This window comes from Hibiscus syriacus, unplaced genomic scaffold (assembly GCF_006381635.1).
Source record: "Hibiscus syriacus cultivar Baekdansim isolate YM2019G1 unplaced genomic scaffold, ASM638163v2 tig00111996_pilon, whole genome shotgun sequence".
In the NCBI taxonomy this organism is placed as follows: Eukaryota; Viridiplantae; Streptophyta; class Magnoliopsida; order Malvales; family Malvaceae; genus Hibiscus; species Hibiscus syriacus.
In genome coordinates this window covers 2313677-2330738 of record NW_024063233.1, presented here as the reverse complement: position 1 = coordinate 2330738, position 17062 = coordinate 2313677, and the positions used below count along the sequence as shown (strand labels likewise).

At 37.1% G+C, this 17062-nt stretch overlaps 1 protein-coding gene across 1 annotated transcript; it reads right to left on the bottom strand.

The window, feature by feature from the left end:
• Positions 1-7979: 7979 nt before the first annotated feature.
• Positions 7980-16507, bottom strand: LOC120173993 (Golgi SNAP receptor complex member 1-2-like). Its single transcript, XM_039181000.1, has 6 exons — positions 16150-16507; positions 11600-11613; positions 11111-11299; positions 10364-10453; positions 10203-10274; positions 7980-8135 (listed from the first exon to the last, which is right to left on the bottom strand). Exons 1-6 carry the CDS (start codon positions 16505-16507, stop codon positions 7980-7982), a joined length of 879 nt encoding a protein of 292 aa, XP_039036931.1.
• Positions 16508-17062: the final 555 nt, after the last annotated feature.

Sequence of the window (17062 nt, the reverse complement as noted above, 5' to 3'; positions counted from 1 at the left end):
CGCACATGAGGAAAACCATGGAAAAAGTATGTGCTTCATGCATCACATGCAAACAAGCCAAATCTAAGGTAAATCCTAACGGTTTCTACACTCCGTTACCAATTTCCTCCTCGCCTTTGATTGATTTGTCGATGAACTTTATCTTGGCTTACCTCGCACCAAAAAAGGGCGAGATAATATTTTTATGGTTGTGGACAGGTTTAAAAAATGGCACACTTCGTTTCATGTCATAAAACAAATGACGCCACACACATTGTTGATTTATTCTTCTGAGAGGTAGTACGACTTCATGGCATCCCTCATACTATTGCATCCGATCGAGATACAAAATTCATAAGCCACTTTTGGAAGGTATTATGAGGTAAGATAGGTACGAAACTTCTATACTCCACCACTTGTCATCCTCAAATCGATGGACAAAATGAGGTAATAAACCGGATTGTAGGTTCTTTACTTAGAGCGGTTGTAGGTAAGAACACTCATAACAGGGAATATTGTTTACCTTTTGTTGAATTTGCTTACAACAGATCAATTCTACTACAGGTTATTCTCCATCTGAGATAGTTTATGGTTTTAATCCCCTAACTACTTTAGATCTCATTCCTTTGCCTTTATATCACATTACAAGCATAGATAGAGAAAAGAAAGTCGAGATGGTCAAGGATATTCATGCCAAATCTAAATAAATGATGTAAAAAAATATGAAACAGTTGCAAAAAGAGTTAACAAAGGTCGGCACCATGTTATCTTTGAACCAAGTGATTGGATTTGGATCTACATGAGAAAGAAATGGTTTCCAAAGCAAAGGAAATCTAAACTTGATTTGTGTGGTGATGGACCATTCCAAGTAATTGAGTGAATCAATGACAATGCTTACCGCATTGATCTTCCAGGTGAGTATGACGTAGTGCATCCTTTAATGTTTTTTATCTATCTCCTTTTGATATTTCAGATTTGTGGATGAATCCTTTTAAGGAAGGGGGAGATGATACATGCATGACACGTCACAGGACAAAAGAAGATGCACTGACTCTTCCACTTGCTCCAATCACATGGTCCAAGTCCAAACTTCTGAAAGACAGGCTTCAAGTTGCGGTTCAAGCCTTGCGCGTGGGGGACTTACGAACTGATGGAGTGCATATTGACCGGTCTGAACCAGACTGATCGGTCTGAACCGGGTTGACCCGACCCGACCTGGTGATATTTTGGGAATTATTTTTAAAACGGTGATATTTTGATAATTATTTTTAAAACGGTTATATTTTAGTAATTATTTTTAAAACGATGATATTTTGGTAATTATTTTTAAAACGGTGATATTTTGGTAATTATTTTTAAAGAAGTGATATTGGTGTAAATATTTTTAAAAACATTGCTATTTTCGTAATAATTGTTGTGGATTATTGAGCACATTTGACCAAAACTTTGACCGGCTTTAACCGGCTATTAAACGACCTTTGATTTTGTTCGAGTATACCTATTCTGAAATTTTTCGACGTGCCGAATCCGTTTCCGAAGTTTGTTTCACCAAATTCAAACCTGAAGGCCTCAAAATCATCAGTCAAACCTGTTGACTTTGAATTTGACCAAGAATTTGAATTTTCGAAAAGTCATACTTTATGTTTTTCGATGTCCTAATTCCGATTCCGCAATCCGTTTGGTCAAATTCAGACTTGAAAGCCTCCAAATTGATAGTCAAACCCGAAAAATGCTTATGTAATTAAGAGTTTCAGCTTAAAATAATTGAGTAAGACTTGGGACTGATAAATTATTAATATTTGAAGGTACAAGAGACTCTCCTGACCGTTCGACAGCTCGACCCAGCTCCTCTAGATCAGTTAAACCACGTGTGCCAGTATTCACCCGTATGACTCGTAACTTTTATGATTTCAGAAATTAATTATGTTACTCATTAGTAATATAGTGTTATTATGAATTAAGTTCGAAAACCGTAGCAGAGCGTGGCGAGACCAGCAATCACTAGATCTACTATTTGAACCTATTATCGAGGTGTGTTCCCCATGTACTACTTGATTTATTTTTATGTTTTGAAATATGATACATTGAAAGCTATGGTTTAATGTTTTATTGATCCGCCTATTTACTGGTGATGGTTTATGGAATATGACTGATATATGATTATTGGTTTTCATTGGTATATGATCACATTGATTATTGAATTATGGAAATTATGCTTACTGCATAAATGGTATTTTTGAAATACTGATTTTGGGTTGGATTGCATTACGGAGTTAAAGCTTTGATCAAGCTGGTAAACTTTACGAATCTAATGTGACGTTTGGGTATGCTCTTGGGGCTCCAAGACGTTCCATTAGGTTGACTTCCTTTGTTGTGTGCTTAAGGTAAGCCCTACGGATCTAAGGATACAGGCCTCAAAACCTATCCTTAGGTTGGCTTCCTTTTTGCTGTGTGCTTAAGGTAGCCCTACAGACTCAGTTCTGGGGAATTGCGGATGGTGTACAGGAGAAGGGTTTTAAACTACAAGTTAAAAAAGTTAAACTTTATTATGATTTTATGATGATTTTATGAACTATACTCGTCTACTGTACCTAATATGATTTTAATGTACTGTTGGAACACACTGAGCCTAGCTCACTTTTCGAAAATGTTTTCCCCTTTCAGATATTGTTGGTTAGATACCCCTGATTGACCACTTGGAGGATCAATATATCTCTTGAAGTATATCTTATTGTAATGTTTTATCTTTTGAGTTGACTTTATTTTGATAACATGGGCCTTATTTTAAAGTATTGGATTTTATAATGTTTACTCTTTTGCTATTTATGTTTGGTTTATCGTAATTGGATTTTTTTAGACATGTTTTAAAAATTAAATTTTTAACTATTTAGTTTTATATTCATGAGTTAGGTTTATCGTAATATATTATATCCTTTTATAAATGTATTTATAATGAGATTTTATAATTGATCGAATAAGAGTTTCGGAAAAATGTCTTTAAGAATCATGAATGTGATCCACTAGACTTAGTCGAAACGCATAGGCTAGGTCTAGGGGTTACATTTAATTGGTATTAGAGCTTTTGGTTTTTAAACTTCGGACTGTGTATGAGTCCAAATTGAAAATACGATTTTAAAATATTTTACAAAACAAGTTGCTAAGGCCATGTCTAAAAATTTTTACGATTTTAATTGTGTTCGAGACTCCAAGTGCTTATCTAACCCTAAGTTTTATCTTCTATAGTAAACTAGAGATATACCAAAATGAGTGTTAGACGTGGATGTCGAACTAGCCGAGGACGAGGTCGAGTGGCTAGATTTACAGACCCGATCGACGAGATTCGAGTATATCCCCCACCTCCGACAGGTGATCCTGCTCCTACGACCCCGACAAATTTACCTCCTACCGCTGGTATTGGCATGACTACACCTATCAGGGGAGCAACCGATAGTGAGCCAGATTCTACCAGAGTTGCATTTGATGAGAATTTTGGTAGACAGTTTCTACAGTTGATTCAATGAGCGGTCAGAGCTGCAGGTGTTGGATCAGAGGTGCCTTTCTCAGACTCTGATTGCTAATGGAGTCAGAACTTTTGGAGGACAACTTGGTGGAGTTCCTACTGAAGCAGAAGATTGGCTCCAAGATACTGAGAGACGTATGGATCACTTGGGTTTGGACCCAACTAAGAGATATTTGGGGGAAGTAGCGATGTTAGATAGAAATGCCCACACCTGGTGGCAGTCAGTGACCAATAGTATTCCTACCGATCGTTTGACCTGGGATTTCTTTAAGGAGCTCTTTAAGAGCCGTTTTCTGGGTGAGCGTTACTTAGTTCAGAGATGATAACAGTTTCAGGACTTGGTTCAGGGTGACATGACTGTTTCAGAGTATGAGATAGAGTTCTTGAAATTGTTAAAGTATGGAATCAGTCTGGTGCCTACCGAGAGAGATCGATGCCGTAAATTTTCCCTCGGACTCAGACACGAGCTACGTAGGCTGGTGGTTGCACTTCAAGATGAGATTTTTGATGTGTTGGTGAGCAGAGCCAAGGATGCTGAGGAGATGGAGGCTTTAGCTTATGTTAGAGAGCGTGTTGATCAGGAGCGATCTAAGAAATCTTTTGGCCCTACTGAATCATCTGCACAGTTTGGTAAGAGGACTCGTACTTCATCCCCTCAGAGGAGCAATACACGCTTTAGGCCTGCAGCATTTTCACCTTCAGCTATTAGTTGAGGTGGTTTTTCGTCGTTCCCTCATGGGCCCCTTTGCGAGTATTGTGGTAAACAACACACATAGGAGTGTCGTAAGAAAATGGGGGTATGCTACCAGTGTGGATCAAGTAGTCATTTCCAGAGGGATTGCCCACAGTTATTTTCATCTGAGAAGACAACTAACTAGATTCATGCGCGTTCCCAAGCATCAGTTCAGACTCCAGCCAGAGGTCGTAGTCAGGGAAGACCTTCCGGATCAGCATCGCAGATAGTAAAGCCTAACCTCAGCAGAATAGAGAGCTAATAGCTTCTGAGGCTAGATATCCAACTTTGGTTTACGCAGCTAGACGTCGGGATGACAGAGATGAGCCTGAGGTTATTGCAGGTACATTTACTATTTATTCTATCCCATATTTTGCATTACTGGACAATGGCTCCACCCACTCCTATGTATCGAGTTCAGTATCTCGAAATCTTCAGATTCTGATCGAGAACACTGATAATAATGTTATGGTTACGAGTCTAGTAGGACAGGCAATATTAGTGAATAAAGTATTTTGGCGTTGTCCTCTGGAGGTTCAGGGAGAAATTTTTCTCACTGATCTTATGGAGCTTCCTTTAGAGGAGTTCGATATAATTCTTGGGATGGATTGGTTGAATAAACACAAGGTAAATCTGGATTGCGAATACAAGCGAGCTACTCTGAAGACTTCAGATGGTCGGACTGTTGTGTTAATTGGTGAACGGCGTGGCTATCCCTCTAATATTGTTTCAACTATGGAAATTGATCGTATGATTAGGAAGGGATATGAGACTTTCATTGCCTGTATTTTAAACACTAAAGGTTCCTTGTCCACGATCGAGGAGATTCGTACAGTTAGCTAGTTTCCTGATGTTTTTCCGGAGGAATTGCCTGGGTTACCTCTTGATAGAGAGGTAGAGTTCGAGATTGAGACTTATCTGGGATCTTCACCTATTTCTATGGCACCTTATCGCTTGGCTCCAAAGGAACTTAAGGAGTTGAAGGTCCAATTGCAAGAATTATTCGATCGAAGATTTATTCGGCACAGTACCTCACCCTGGGGAGCTCCAGTTCTGTTTGTGAACAAGAATGATGGGTCCCTAAGGCTATGTATTGACTATCGGAAGTTGAACAAGATGACGATCAAGAATAAGTATCCATTACCCAGGATTGACGACTTATTTGATCAGTTGCGAGGAGCACCCTGTATTCTCTAAGATTGATCTTCGTTCGGGGTATTATCAACTGAAAGTTAAGGGGTCCGATGTTGCAAAAACGACCATTCGCACTAGATATGGTCATTATGAATTCTTAGTAATGTATTTTGGTCTGACGAACGCTCCCGCAGCTTTCATAGATTTGATGAATCGTGTGTTCCGGTCATATTTGGACCAATTTGTGGTTGACTTTATTGATGTTATTCTGATCTATTCTCGTACTGAGACGGAGCATGACGAGCATTTGAAGATCGTTCTGCGGACTTTGAGAGAGCGTCGTTTATATGCCAAACTAAGCAAGTGCGAGTTTTGGCTTCAAGAAGTTTCGTTTTTGGGGTATATTATTTCTGCGCGAGGTATTCAGGTTGATCCAAACAAGATCGAGGCTATTGTGAATTGGAAACGGCCCAAGAATGTCTCTGAGATTCGCAGTTTCTTGGGCTTGGCTGGATATTATCGACATTTTGTCGAGGGTTTCTCGATCATTGCTGCTCATTTGACAAAGCTGTTAAAGAAGAACGTGTCATTTGACTGAGGCGAGGCACAACATGAAAGCTTTGAGAAATTAAAGGCGGTTTTGACTCCAGCACCAGTGTTAATTCAACCAGAGTCCGGGAAGGATTTTACAGTGTATAGTGATGCTTCACATTCAGAACTTGGTTGTGTTCTAATGTAGGAGGCTAAGGTAGTGGCTTGTGCGTCACGTCAACTGCGATCACATGAGTGTAATTATCCTACTCATGATTTGGAGTTAGCAGCAGTGATTTTTTCCCTGAAGATTTGGATGCACTATCTTTATGGAGAGAAGTGTTACATTTTCACTGATTATAAGAGCTTAAAGTATCTTCTGACCTAGAAGGAGCTTAATTTGAGACAACGGCGTTGGCTAGAGTTTCTAAAGGATTATGATTGTGTGATTGATTATCACCCTGGTAAAGCTAACATTGTGGCGGATGCTTTGAGTCGAAAGGCGGTATCGGAGTTGAGGTCTTTAATGGCCAAGATGAATTTATATGACGATGGCACTCTGTTAGCAGAATTGCAAGTTAAGCCGACTTTGGTTGATGAGATCAAGGCTAAACAATCTCTTGATAGCTCATTGTTTTCCAATTTTGAGCAGTTAGAACAAGGGACAATATCATATTATAATGTTGATCAGGATGGAGTATTATGCTTCAATGATCGATATTGTGTGCCTGATGATGCTGAGTTAAGGCAGACTATCCTTAATAAGGCTCACAGTAGTCCATATGCTATGCACTCCGGTGGAGATAAGATGTACCGAAATTTGAGAGAGAGGTATCATTGGGTCAGCATGAAGAAGGATATCTCAGATTTTATGGCTAGGTATCTGACTTGTCAACAAGTTAAGGCAGAACATCAACATCCGTCAGGTTTATTGCAACCTATCAAGATTCCTGAATGGAAATGGTAGCGAATTACTATGGATTTTGTTACCGGCTTACCTATGACTCCTTTGAAAAGGGATTCAGTCTGGTGATTATTGACAGGCTTACAAAGTCAGCTCACTTCATTCCTGTGCAGGTAAATTATACTTTGGATAAACTGACGAGATTGTATATTTCGGAGATTGTCAGATTGCATGGTGTTTCATTGTCTATTATTTCTGATCGAGATCCTAGATTTACTTCGAGATTTTGGAAGGCGCTACATACGGTTTTGGGAACAAGATTGGATTATAGTATATCCTTTCACCCACAAACTGATGTTCAATCTGAGAGAGTGATTCAAATTTTGGAGGATATGTTGCGGGGCTGCTTAATTGATTTTCGTGGTAGCTGGGAAAACTTTTTGTCGTTGACTGAATTTGCATACAATAACAGTTATCAGACCAGCATTCGTATGGCACCCTATGAAGCACTCTATGGGCGTAGATGTTGCACCCCGATTTGTTAGACTGAGTTACGTGAAAGGAAGACGTTGGGACCTGAGTTAATACGCGAGACGGATGAAACAGTCAAATTGATCCGTGACCTTCTGAAAGAGGCATTTGATATACATAAGTCTTATGCAGATCAGAGGAGTAAAGATATTCAGTTTGAAGTTGGAGATCATGTCTTTTTAAAAGTATCACCCTGGAAGAAAGTATTGAGATTCGGGCATAAAGGTAAATTGAGTCCAAGATTTATTGGACCATTTCGTATATTGAAGAGGGTAAGACCTGTTGCATATCAGCTTGAGTTCCCTCCTGACCTCAGTCGTATTCATGATGTCTTTCATGTATCAATGTTGAGGCGATACCGTCCAGATCCGGGTCACATCATTCAGGTTGAAGAGGTAGAGTTGAGACTTGATTTGTCATATGATGAGGAGTCTGTTCAGATCTTACAAAGAGTTGAGAGAGTTCTTCGAAATAAGTGTATTTTAATGGCCGAGGTCCCTCTGAAGCTACTTGGGAGACATTAGAGTCTATGGAGACTCAGTTTCCTCAACTATTCTCATAAGGTAAATTTCGAGGACAAAATTTCTTATAGAAGGGGAGACCATTAGTCCAAAAAGATGGTATACAGAATAAAAGCGCAGTAATGATTAATGAAGACACATCATGGAAGTACAAAGCAAGCCACGGATAACAGGGAACTTGTCACTTAGAACTTTTATTTTCCCTTGAACATCTCCGAACAAAGCTCTTTGAGAGCCCAACACTGCTCTTGTACTTTGAGCTTGATTAATCACGCCATCTATCTACAGAAAGCAAACATACAGGTTAGAAAAATGGAACTAAACAATCTCTTGACAAATAGGGAAGGAAAAACTAGCGAATAATAATACAAGCTATTCTGTAACAAGGCACTGAAGCTAGCAAGGCATGAGATCGATTCCCAACAGTAGCAAGGCATTAAAGATAGCAATATATATATATTATGAAACGAACAGTTAGGTGGCGTTTGGTTCGTTGAAATCCCTTGGAATTATGGGAGAATTGGAATCCAATTTCACCACTTTCCCATGTTTGGTTCAAGTTTTCAAAAGGGAATTGGAATCCAATTCCATTAAGGAAGGGAAAGTAAATTACATCAATAACATGTTGGAATTGAAATCCTTTGGAGGAGAGAATGTGAAATTTGACCATACTACCCTCATCAATCTTTTAGTATTCGGGTCGGATTTTTTTAAAATTTCGAGATCTGTCGGATTTTTAAAAAAAAATCGAGTTCGGGTCGGGCTTTTTAAAGTTTGATATTCGGGTTGGGTTGGGTTTTTATAAGTGTGATATTCAGGTTGGGTCGGATTTTTTTCAAAAAATTTCAGGATCGAGCCGGGTTTTTTTTATAATTTTATGGTTCAGGTCGAGTTTTTTTAAGTTTGATATTCGGGTTGGGTTTTTTTAAGTGTGATATTCGGGTCGGGTTTAGGGTGAAAAATACCCGATCCGACCTGAAAAAAAAAATAATTTTACCTTATATATTTAGGAATAATTACAATAATACCCCTCTATATATATATTTTTTTCAATTAAGTCACTGCTTTTATTGAATAAAAATAATTTTTTTTATTATTTCGGGTCGAGTTTCTAATTCATATATTCGGATCGGGTCGGGTCGGGTCTCGGGTGGAGGATCTCTTGTTCTCGGGTCGGGTCGGATGGACCAAAAACTTGACCCAACCCGACCCATGGTCATCCCTAATTGGGATGATTTTAACTTATGATGTTTATTAGTATGATTTTTATAATTTATTGAAATGAATAATCAATCAATAAAATGAAAATTTAAATTTTTTTTAAATTTTTATAATATATTACTACATGTAAGTTATAAAACAAACTAAAATTAAGCAAAAAAATAAGAAGGGCGATTCTGTCATTTTACATTACTGAAATCAAATTCATCTGACATGTCTACGAACCAAACAAAATATGAAATTGGATTCTAATTCAATTTCCTGCCAACCAAACAAGTTTAAGATTCAGATTCCAATTCCTACATATTTCAATTCTTCACAGATTTTAATTCCCTCATAAACATTCCAGCAAACCAAACGCCACCTTACTGTAAAGTTTATTCTGCATGTCACACATCAATCCCTTCTGTTAAAAGAGGAGTACCTAAATCCACAGCCTCACTGCTGGTATGCAATAAGATCCCATCAATCCCCAACTATGAACGACTTGTGTAAGCAGGTAACAGCACCAACAGATTCAATTTTCATTAGACACGGGTCACTTGCATAGTGTTTCAATTTTAAACCCAGATCCTTCAATTGCAAGAAAGCAATCAAGGATGTATTTGTCACTGATGATTAGGAGGTAAACGGGTATACATCATTAAGCAACCAAAAACAAACTGATGGAACACTGTCATCTAAGCTATAGAAATGCTTCTTGTAGACAAACTTGGAAATGGGGCTTTGTTATTTTAGCTTATATATTTTGAACTTGTATTATTTGTAGGAGAATGATTCTAGGTTCATGTATCTCATATAAAAAATGGTTTTCTTTTTCAAAGCATTGAGTTGGTTTTTAGTAAACTAGATTTGAATTGCAACTAGACCACGGATATTTGACAACGATGATTTCGATTACTAAGGTTTTTGGGTTCTACAAACCAGGCACTTGCTTTAGTTTTCTGACCAACAGGTTTATCTGTTTGTTCTGTTTATAACATGTATGTTTGTTGCACAGCTAATCCAAAACCATTTGAAGAATTGCAAAATAGTAATATAGAACACATTGCAGTAGAAAACAGAAGGAGGTCTTTTGATAAAGCTTACGCCATGATAAACATTAATAAAAGAATAATTAAATCTTACATGAGCAATGCTTCCATGGATTGCAGCTCGCTCTCTGAGTAATTGTATTCTTGGTGACATACTCCCAGATGCCTGCATGATGGAAAGTTGGTGAACTTTGGGAAACAACATAGTATTGGAAATGGGAGTGACAAAGCCAAGAAATTAAATCATATGACTACCTTATACTCATTATTATTATCTCTGACAGAACTCAGAAGCTCTGCATGTTCCCTCATTGAGTTTATGTTTCCCTTGATTCTTCTAAACTCCTAGCAAAAATGTACCATTAATTCAGAAGGATGGAAATAGTAATAAACTTTTCCAAATGGGTAATCCATGGAACATTGATGCATCAATATACAGTGCAACGAACCAAGGTATCAAATAAAGACAGTGACGGTCTAAAAGCAGAAATTGTGTGAATGAATGTATTTGGGGTTAGTTTGATATATAACCAAGGTACAACCGATGAATGTATACAGTGTGAATAAGACATCTATTATTTTTCAGAAATTGAGAAGGAATTAATGAATTTGAGGATTAACTAAATATGTCCTGCTACCAGCGTTAGCGCCACTTTTCTTCCGCTCCTCTCACAGTTCAAGAAGAGAGGAGATAAGGGCAATTCTACCTGCAAATTTCAACACGCCGGAGAACCACCTGTTTTCCCCGCATCAATTTTTCATGTACATGGAAAGGGTTTTATACATCCCCATTTGTCCATGTAACTTCTTTTTTCCCTCTAAGTTCCCAAGTAGAATTCAGACCAAATAAACAACAAAACAGATTATGTAAAGAGTTCAAACTCTAAAGTTCCTAGAGAACCATATGAAATTGCTAGTATTAAATTCTTGATAATCAAACATAGAAACCCGAGTTCAAATAACAAGTCAAGATAAAAATTACATCGTAGTCAACAAACAAACCTGAGTAAACTCATGTAGTATGTCTCTATGCCTTGCAAGCTTCTGGGTGACCGACGCAGTTGAAGCAGCAGATGCAGCACATCTACTCATGGAATCATTTGTGTCCAGTAGCTTCTCAAGCAATGATTGAATTTCCATTTCCATAGACTTCCATGACCTACTTGAACAAACCGTTGGCGAGCTAAGTCTCTAGATAAGCTAAACGTGAGTACATATCATTAAAAAGGCGGAAAAAAAGGAAATCTAACCAGATTCATAAGGCTATTTATTCCTAAATACAAATAACGGAAAATATGCTCTCCGGTATGAAAAGAAACCCAAGCTATTAAACCAGTAGAGTTTGTTCTGTTTTTAAACAGATTTACTCGGAATTTCAGTAATCTACCAAAAGAATATCAAAATGCAACTAAATAACACAAAACAACAAACATTCGAAACAGAATTCTGGAAATAATAAAAAAAGAAGACTGTAGCAGTAAAAGAGCAAACCTCCTTGGGTGAACCTAGCACCGAGCATAAGAAGAGAGTTTAACATCGAGATCACCCTCGATCTTTCGAGCCTCTCTCTTATTCCTCCCAACCCGATACTTGCAGATTCAGATTTGGATCCGTCATTTTGGATCTTCGTCGTTCAAAATTCGGATCCCTCACTGTAGTTTCATTTGTTTTATAGCGCTTTGAGTTCTTATGTGGATCCAACGATGGGCATTGGTTCAGTTGTTACAGTTGGTAACAATTACAGAATTCAAAAAAAAAAAAAAGTAAATGTTGCTGAGTCTTGGAGGCTACTTGCTAGCTTGCTTCTTTTTTCTCTCTTTCTTTTTTTAATTTTGCTCTCTCGCTTTAATTTTGGATTTTGATCTTCTATTTATGTGAGTAAGTAAAAATTATTAGATCAATTTCACATATCATGTCATCTATAATATCAACTAATAATATTTGTTAATTTTATTTTTTAAAGCAAATCTTCATATCTTTCTTATACATAAATAAGAAGTAGAAGTAGAAGTTATTTTAAAATTTATGAATTAAAATTTATGAATTAAAATTTATAGATCTTATTTGTTAAGACAATGAATGACGTGATAAGCAGAGCCTATCAAATAAATTATTTGAGGGATAGAAAACAAACTACTTCTATGGTTACTTTGCATCTGAACCGATGTAAAACATACATTAAATCAAAACATTCGAGGTTGACTCATTGCGAGTCTTCCTCATCTAATATAAATAAAATAAATGCACTCACTTGATATGCCCAGCTATTTGACAACTTTATCTTTGCCTTTTTTCTTGCTTGACTCTGGAGTTTGGTTATGATCTACACACGCATCCATTATTACACATATCATACAATTGTTAGTATACTTTCTAACATTTATTCTTTTAATAATACTTAAAAAGTACTATTATTTTTAATTTCTATTAAAATTCGTCATATCTTAAAATTCCAGGCTTAATAGCATCGGTTCCCCTACCATGGTATCGATACTTCTATACCATGGTATTGATACTCCCTTTCAGTATCGATGTCATTTCTGCATTTTGGAATCCATGGTATTGATACCTTTATCTTAGTATCGATACCCACATCAGTATCGATACTAATTGCATCAGTATCAATATTGTTCATTGTATTTCTTCAAATTTAAACTTATATTATGGGTACTGATCTTCCAATACTGATACCCTTACCCAGATTTTACATTTTTCAGCTTGATTTTTACTCAAATTTCGATTAAATCTCTTATTTATCTATTTGGCAAGTTAAATATACCTTTAAACTTAAATAAAAACTCATATTTCATCTTATCACTCAAAAACCCATTTTCTTAAATCTCAAATAATTCACTAATCACTTAGTTTTAAGCATCCTTGAACTTAGTTTTAAGCATCCTTGAACTTTCCTTAAACCTTTATAACACTTAAGGTTTCAAAACCAGCCATTAAACTAAAGGAAAAACCAACTTGGTGGAAACTCACCTTTGGCTATGGAGAGAACGGGCACACGGGGAGAAGGAGAAGAGAAGATAACTTGGCTTCTTTTTTAACTTTCCCCTTTTTCCTCTTATTAAATATCCTATTTAAAATAATTTTAAATCCATCTCTCCTCTAAAAGACCAAAATGCCCCTTCAATTCTTCCATTCTTACTAATTGGTCTTACACACAAATTCTAAATCATTTCTTATACTTTACCATTTATTCAATTTAATCCCTCAAATTTCAAATTCTTTCAATTTAGTCATTGACTCAATATTCAGGTTATTAAAATTCTCCCCTTAAGAAAATTCATCCTCGAATTTTAAAAAATACCTTATATGAAGAGGTGTGGAAACTGTTTCCTCATGTCCTCCTCTTTTTCCTAAGTGGTTTTTTCTACCTTATGGTTTTACCAAAGTACTTTAACTAGAGGAATCTTCTTGTTACGCAGTTCTTTGTTTTCTCAAGCCAAGATCCACACTGGTTCTTCCTCGTAAATCAGATCTGGTCGGATCTCTATTTCTTCTGGTGTGATAATATGGGATGGATCTGATCGGTACCTTCTGAGCATCAACACATGAAAAATATTATGGATATTGTCCATATCAGGAGGAAAAGCTAATTGATATGCTACTGGTCTGACCATTTTCAAAATCTCATAAGGTCCAATGAATCTCGGACTCAGTTTTCCTTTGCGCCCAAATCTCTACTTTCTTCCAAGGCGGTACCTTCAGAAATACATTGTCTCTCACTTGAAATTCAATTTCTTTTCTTTTTAAATTAGCAGAAGGCTTTTGTCGATTGGAGGCTATCTTTAGATTATCCTGGATAATTATCACTTTCTCTTCCATTTCTTTCATCAAATCCGGGCCAACTAGGTCTCGATCTTTGAGTTCAAACCAATTTAATGGTATTCGACGCTTTCTCCCATACAAAGCTTCATATGGGGTCATCTTAATACTCGGTTGATAACTGTTATTATAAGCAAATTTCGCTAAAGGCAAATACCTTTCACATGGTTCTTTAAACTCAATCACACTTTCCCTTAGCATGTCCTCTAATATCTGAATAGTTCATTCTTACTGCCCATCTGTTTGAGGATGAAATGATGTGCTGAAATTCAATCGAGTACCTAATGCCTCATGCAAGGACTTCTATAATCTTGAAGTAAACCTTGGGTATCAGACACTATCGATATAGGCACTCCATGTAGTCGAACTATCTCTTTTATATACAATTTTGTATATTTATCCATTGAGTAATCTACCCGAACTGGAATAAAGTGAGTTGTCTTGGTCAATCTATCCACAATTACCTATATCGAGTCCTTTTTACCTTGTGACATAGGTAACCTCGAAACAAAATCCATTGTAACTTGTTCCCACTTCCACTCAAGAATGGATATCGGTTGTAGCAATCCGGAAAGCACTTGATGTTCATCTTTCACTTGCTGACATGTCAAACATTTTGCAACAAACTCCGATGCAACTCTTTTCATGCCAGGCCACCAGAAACAACTCTTCATATCCTGATACATTTTATTCCTTCCTGGATGCATAGTCAAAGGACTATAATGTGCCTCGGAAAGAATATCTTCCTTCACTTCTTAGCTCGAAGTCTTTAGCCTCATCTTTTTCTATTTGCACAATTCTTGCCAATCATTTCTCATATTGACCTTACAGCTCTTTTACCCGATCCAAAAGCATCGACTTTAACTTAAGTTCAACAATCAAGGCATCATCTTCCTTTAAATACATACACTCATTCAAAGCATGTATAGCTGCAAAAGTCTTTCAACTAAGTGCATTAACTACTACATTAGATTTTCCTGGATGATAATAGATGATCAAATCATAATCTTTTAAAAGCTCGATCCATATTATCTGTTGAAATTCAGTTCTTTCTGAGTCAGTAAGTGCTTTAGACTCTTGTGATCCGTATAAATATGGCACCGCTCACTGTACAGATAATGATGCCAAATTTTCAATGCAAAAACGACCGCTACCAATTCCAAGTCATGTGTTGGGTAATTTATCTCATGATTCTTTAGCTATCTTAAGGCGTAAGCCACAACTTTTCTATCTTGCATAAGCACACATACCAACCCATTATGAGATGAATCACTAAAGACTACATAGTCGTTACCCGACTCAGGTTATACGAGCACTGGGGCCTCTGTTACGATTCTCTTTAACATTTCAAAACTTTCTTGACATTTCTCCGACCAAACAAAAGGCACATCTTTCCATAACAACTTAGTTAGCGGTGAAGCTAAACAACTTAGTTAGCGGTGAAGCTAACATTTAGAAGTTCTTCACGAATCGTCTATAATAACCAGCAAGCCCCAAAAAACTTTAAACTTTAGAAACATTATTTAGGGTTTGCCAATCCACTATAGCTTGATTTTTTTTTGGATATACTCTTATGCCTTCTGCGGAGACTATATGACCAAGGAAAGCAATCTGAGTTAACCAAAATTTGCACTTGGATAATTTGGCATACAAATTATTATCTCGAAGTGTCTGAAGAACCACTCGAAGATGAGCATTATGTTCATCTCTTGACTTGGAATATACCAAAATATCATCTATAAAGACCACCACAAATTGATCCATGTAAGGTTGGAATACTCGGTTTATCAAGTCCATAAATGTTGCAGAAGCATTATTCAATCCAAATGGCATCACCACACATTCGGAGTGTTCATATCGAGTCCAAAAAGCCATCTTTGAAATATCATAATCTTTTATCTTTAATTGGTGGTACCCCGACCTCAGGTCTATTTTAGAGAACACTGCTGTGCCTTTCAGTTGATCAAACAGATCATCAATCCTCGGAAGAGGATATTTATTCTTTATCGTTACTTTATTTAACTGATGGTAGTCGATACATAATCGCATAGATCCGTCCTTCTTTTACACAAAAAGCACAGGTGCTCCCCAATGAGAAACACCCAGTCTCACAAATCCCTTATCAAGTAGCTCTTGCAATTGGGCTTTTAATTCTCTTAACTCCATTGGAGTCATTGGATATGAAGCCATAGAAACAGGTTCGGTACCTGGGTAAACCTCAATCTGAAATTCCACCTCGCGATCTAGAGGTAATCCCGGTAACTCCTCAGGAAAAACATTTGAAAACTCCCTAATCGTGGGAATATTATCTACTCTCACTTCCGCTACTCGAGTGTCTATCACGTTAGCTAGGAAAGTTATACACCCTTTTGTCATCATTTTTCTTGCAGTCATGGCTGATATCACATTGGATGGTGATTTCGCCTTTTCGTCGATCACTACTAATTTGGAGCCTTCCACATCCTTAAAAAATAATCGCTTCATGAGACAATCAACCCACCCATGATGTGGAGACAACCAATCCATGCCCAAAATGATATCAAACTCATTGAAAGGCAACTCCATTAAGTTTTTTGGGAACACAATCCCTTGAATCTTTAACGGGCATTTTCTACATACTCGAGTTACTCTCGCACTGTGGCCCATAGGGTTTACCGCTATTATCTCACTAACAATTAGTTCTAAAGAAATTTCTCTAGCTCTAACCAACTTTGTACTAATGTATGAGTGTGTAGAACCAGGGTCAACTAAAACAAACACATGTTCATCAAAAGGATGGAATAACCTGTGATGATCTCAGGGTCATCCCGATCCTCATTGGTCTTAATGTTGTAAATTCTGGCGACTCCCTGAGTCTCTTGTCGCGATAATGATTTAGATTATCCTTTGGATCTACCTCTTCCACTGCTTTTATTAGAAGCTGCCACAAATCTCACAGATTATGCCAAATTATCCTCGGATTTCTTAGGACAGTTCAGGCAAAGTGACCAATCTCACAACACTGGAAACAAGCTCCTCTGAGAAATCTGCATACTCCATATTGTAATTTACCACATGTCTGACATAGAGTTCTCTCTACAAATTCTCTACCTGAGCTAGCAGCAAAAGACTGGGATTACT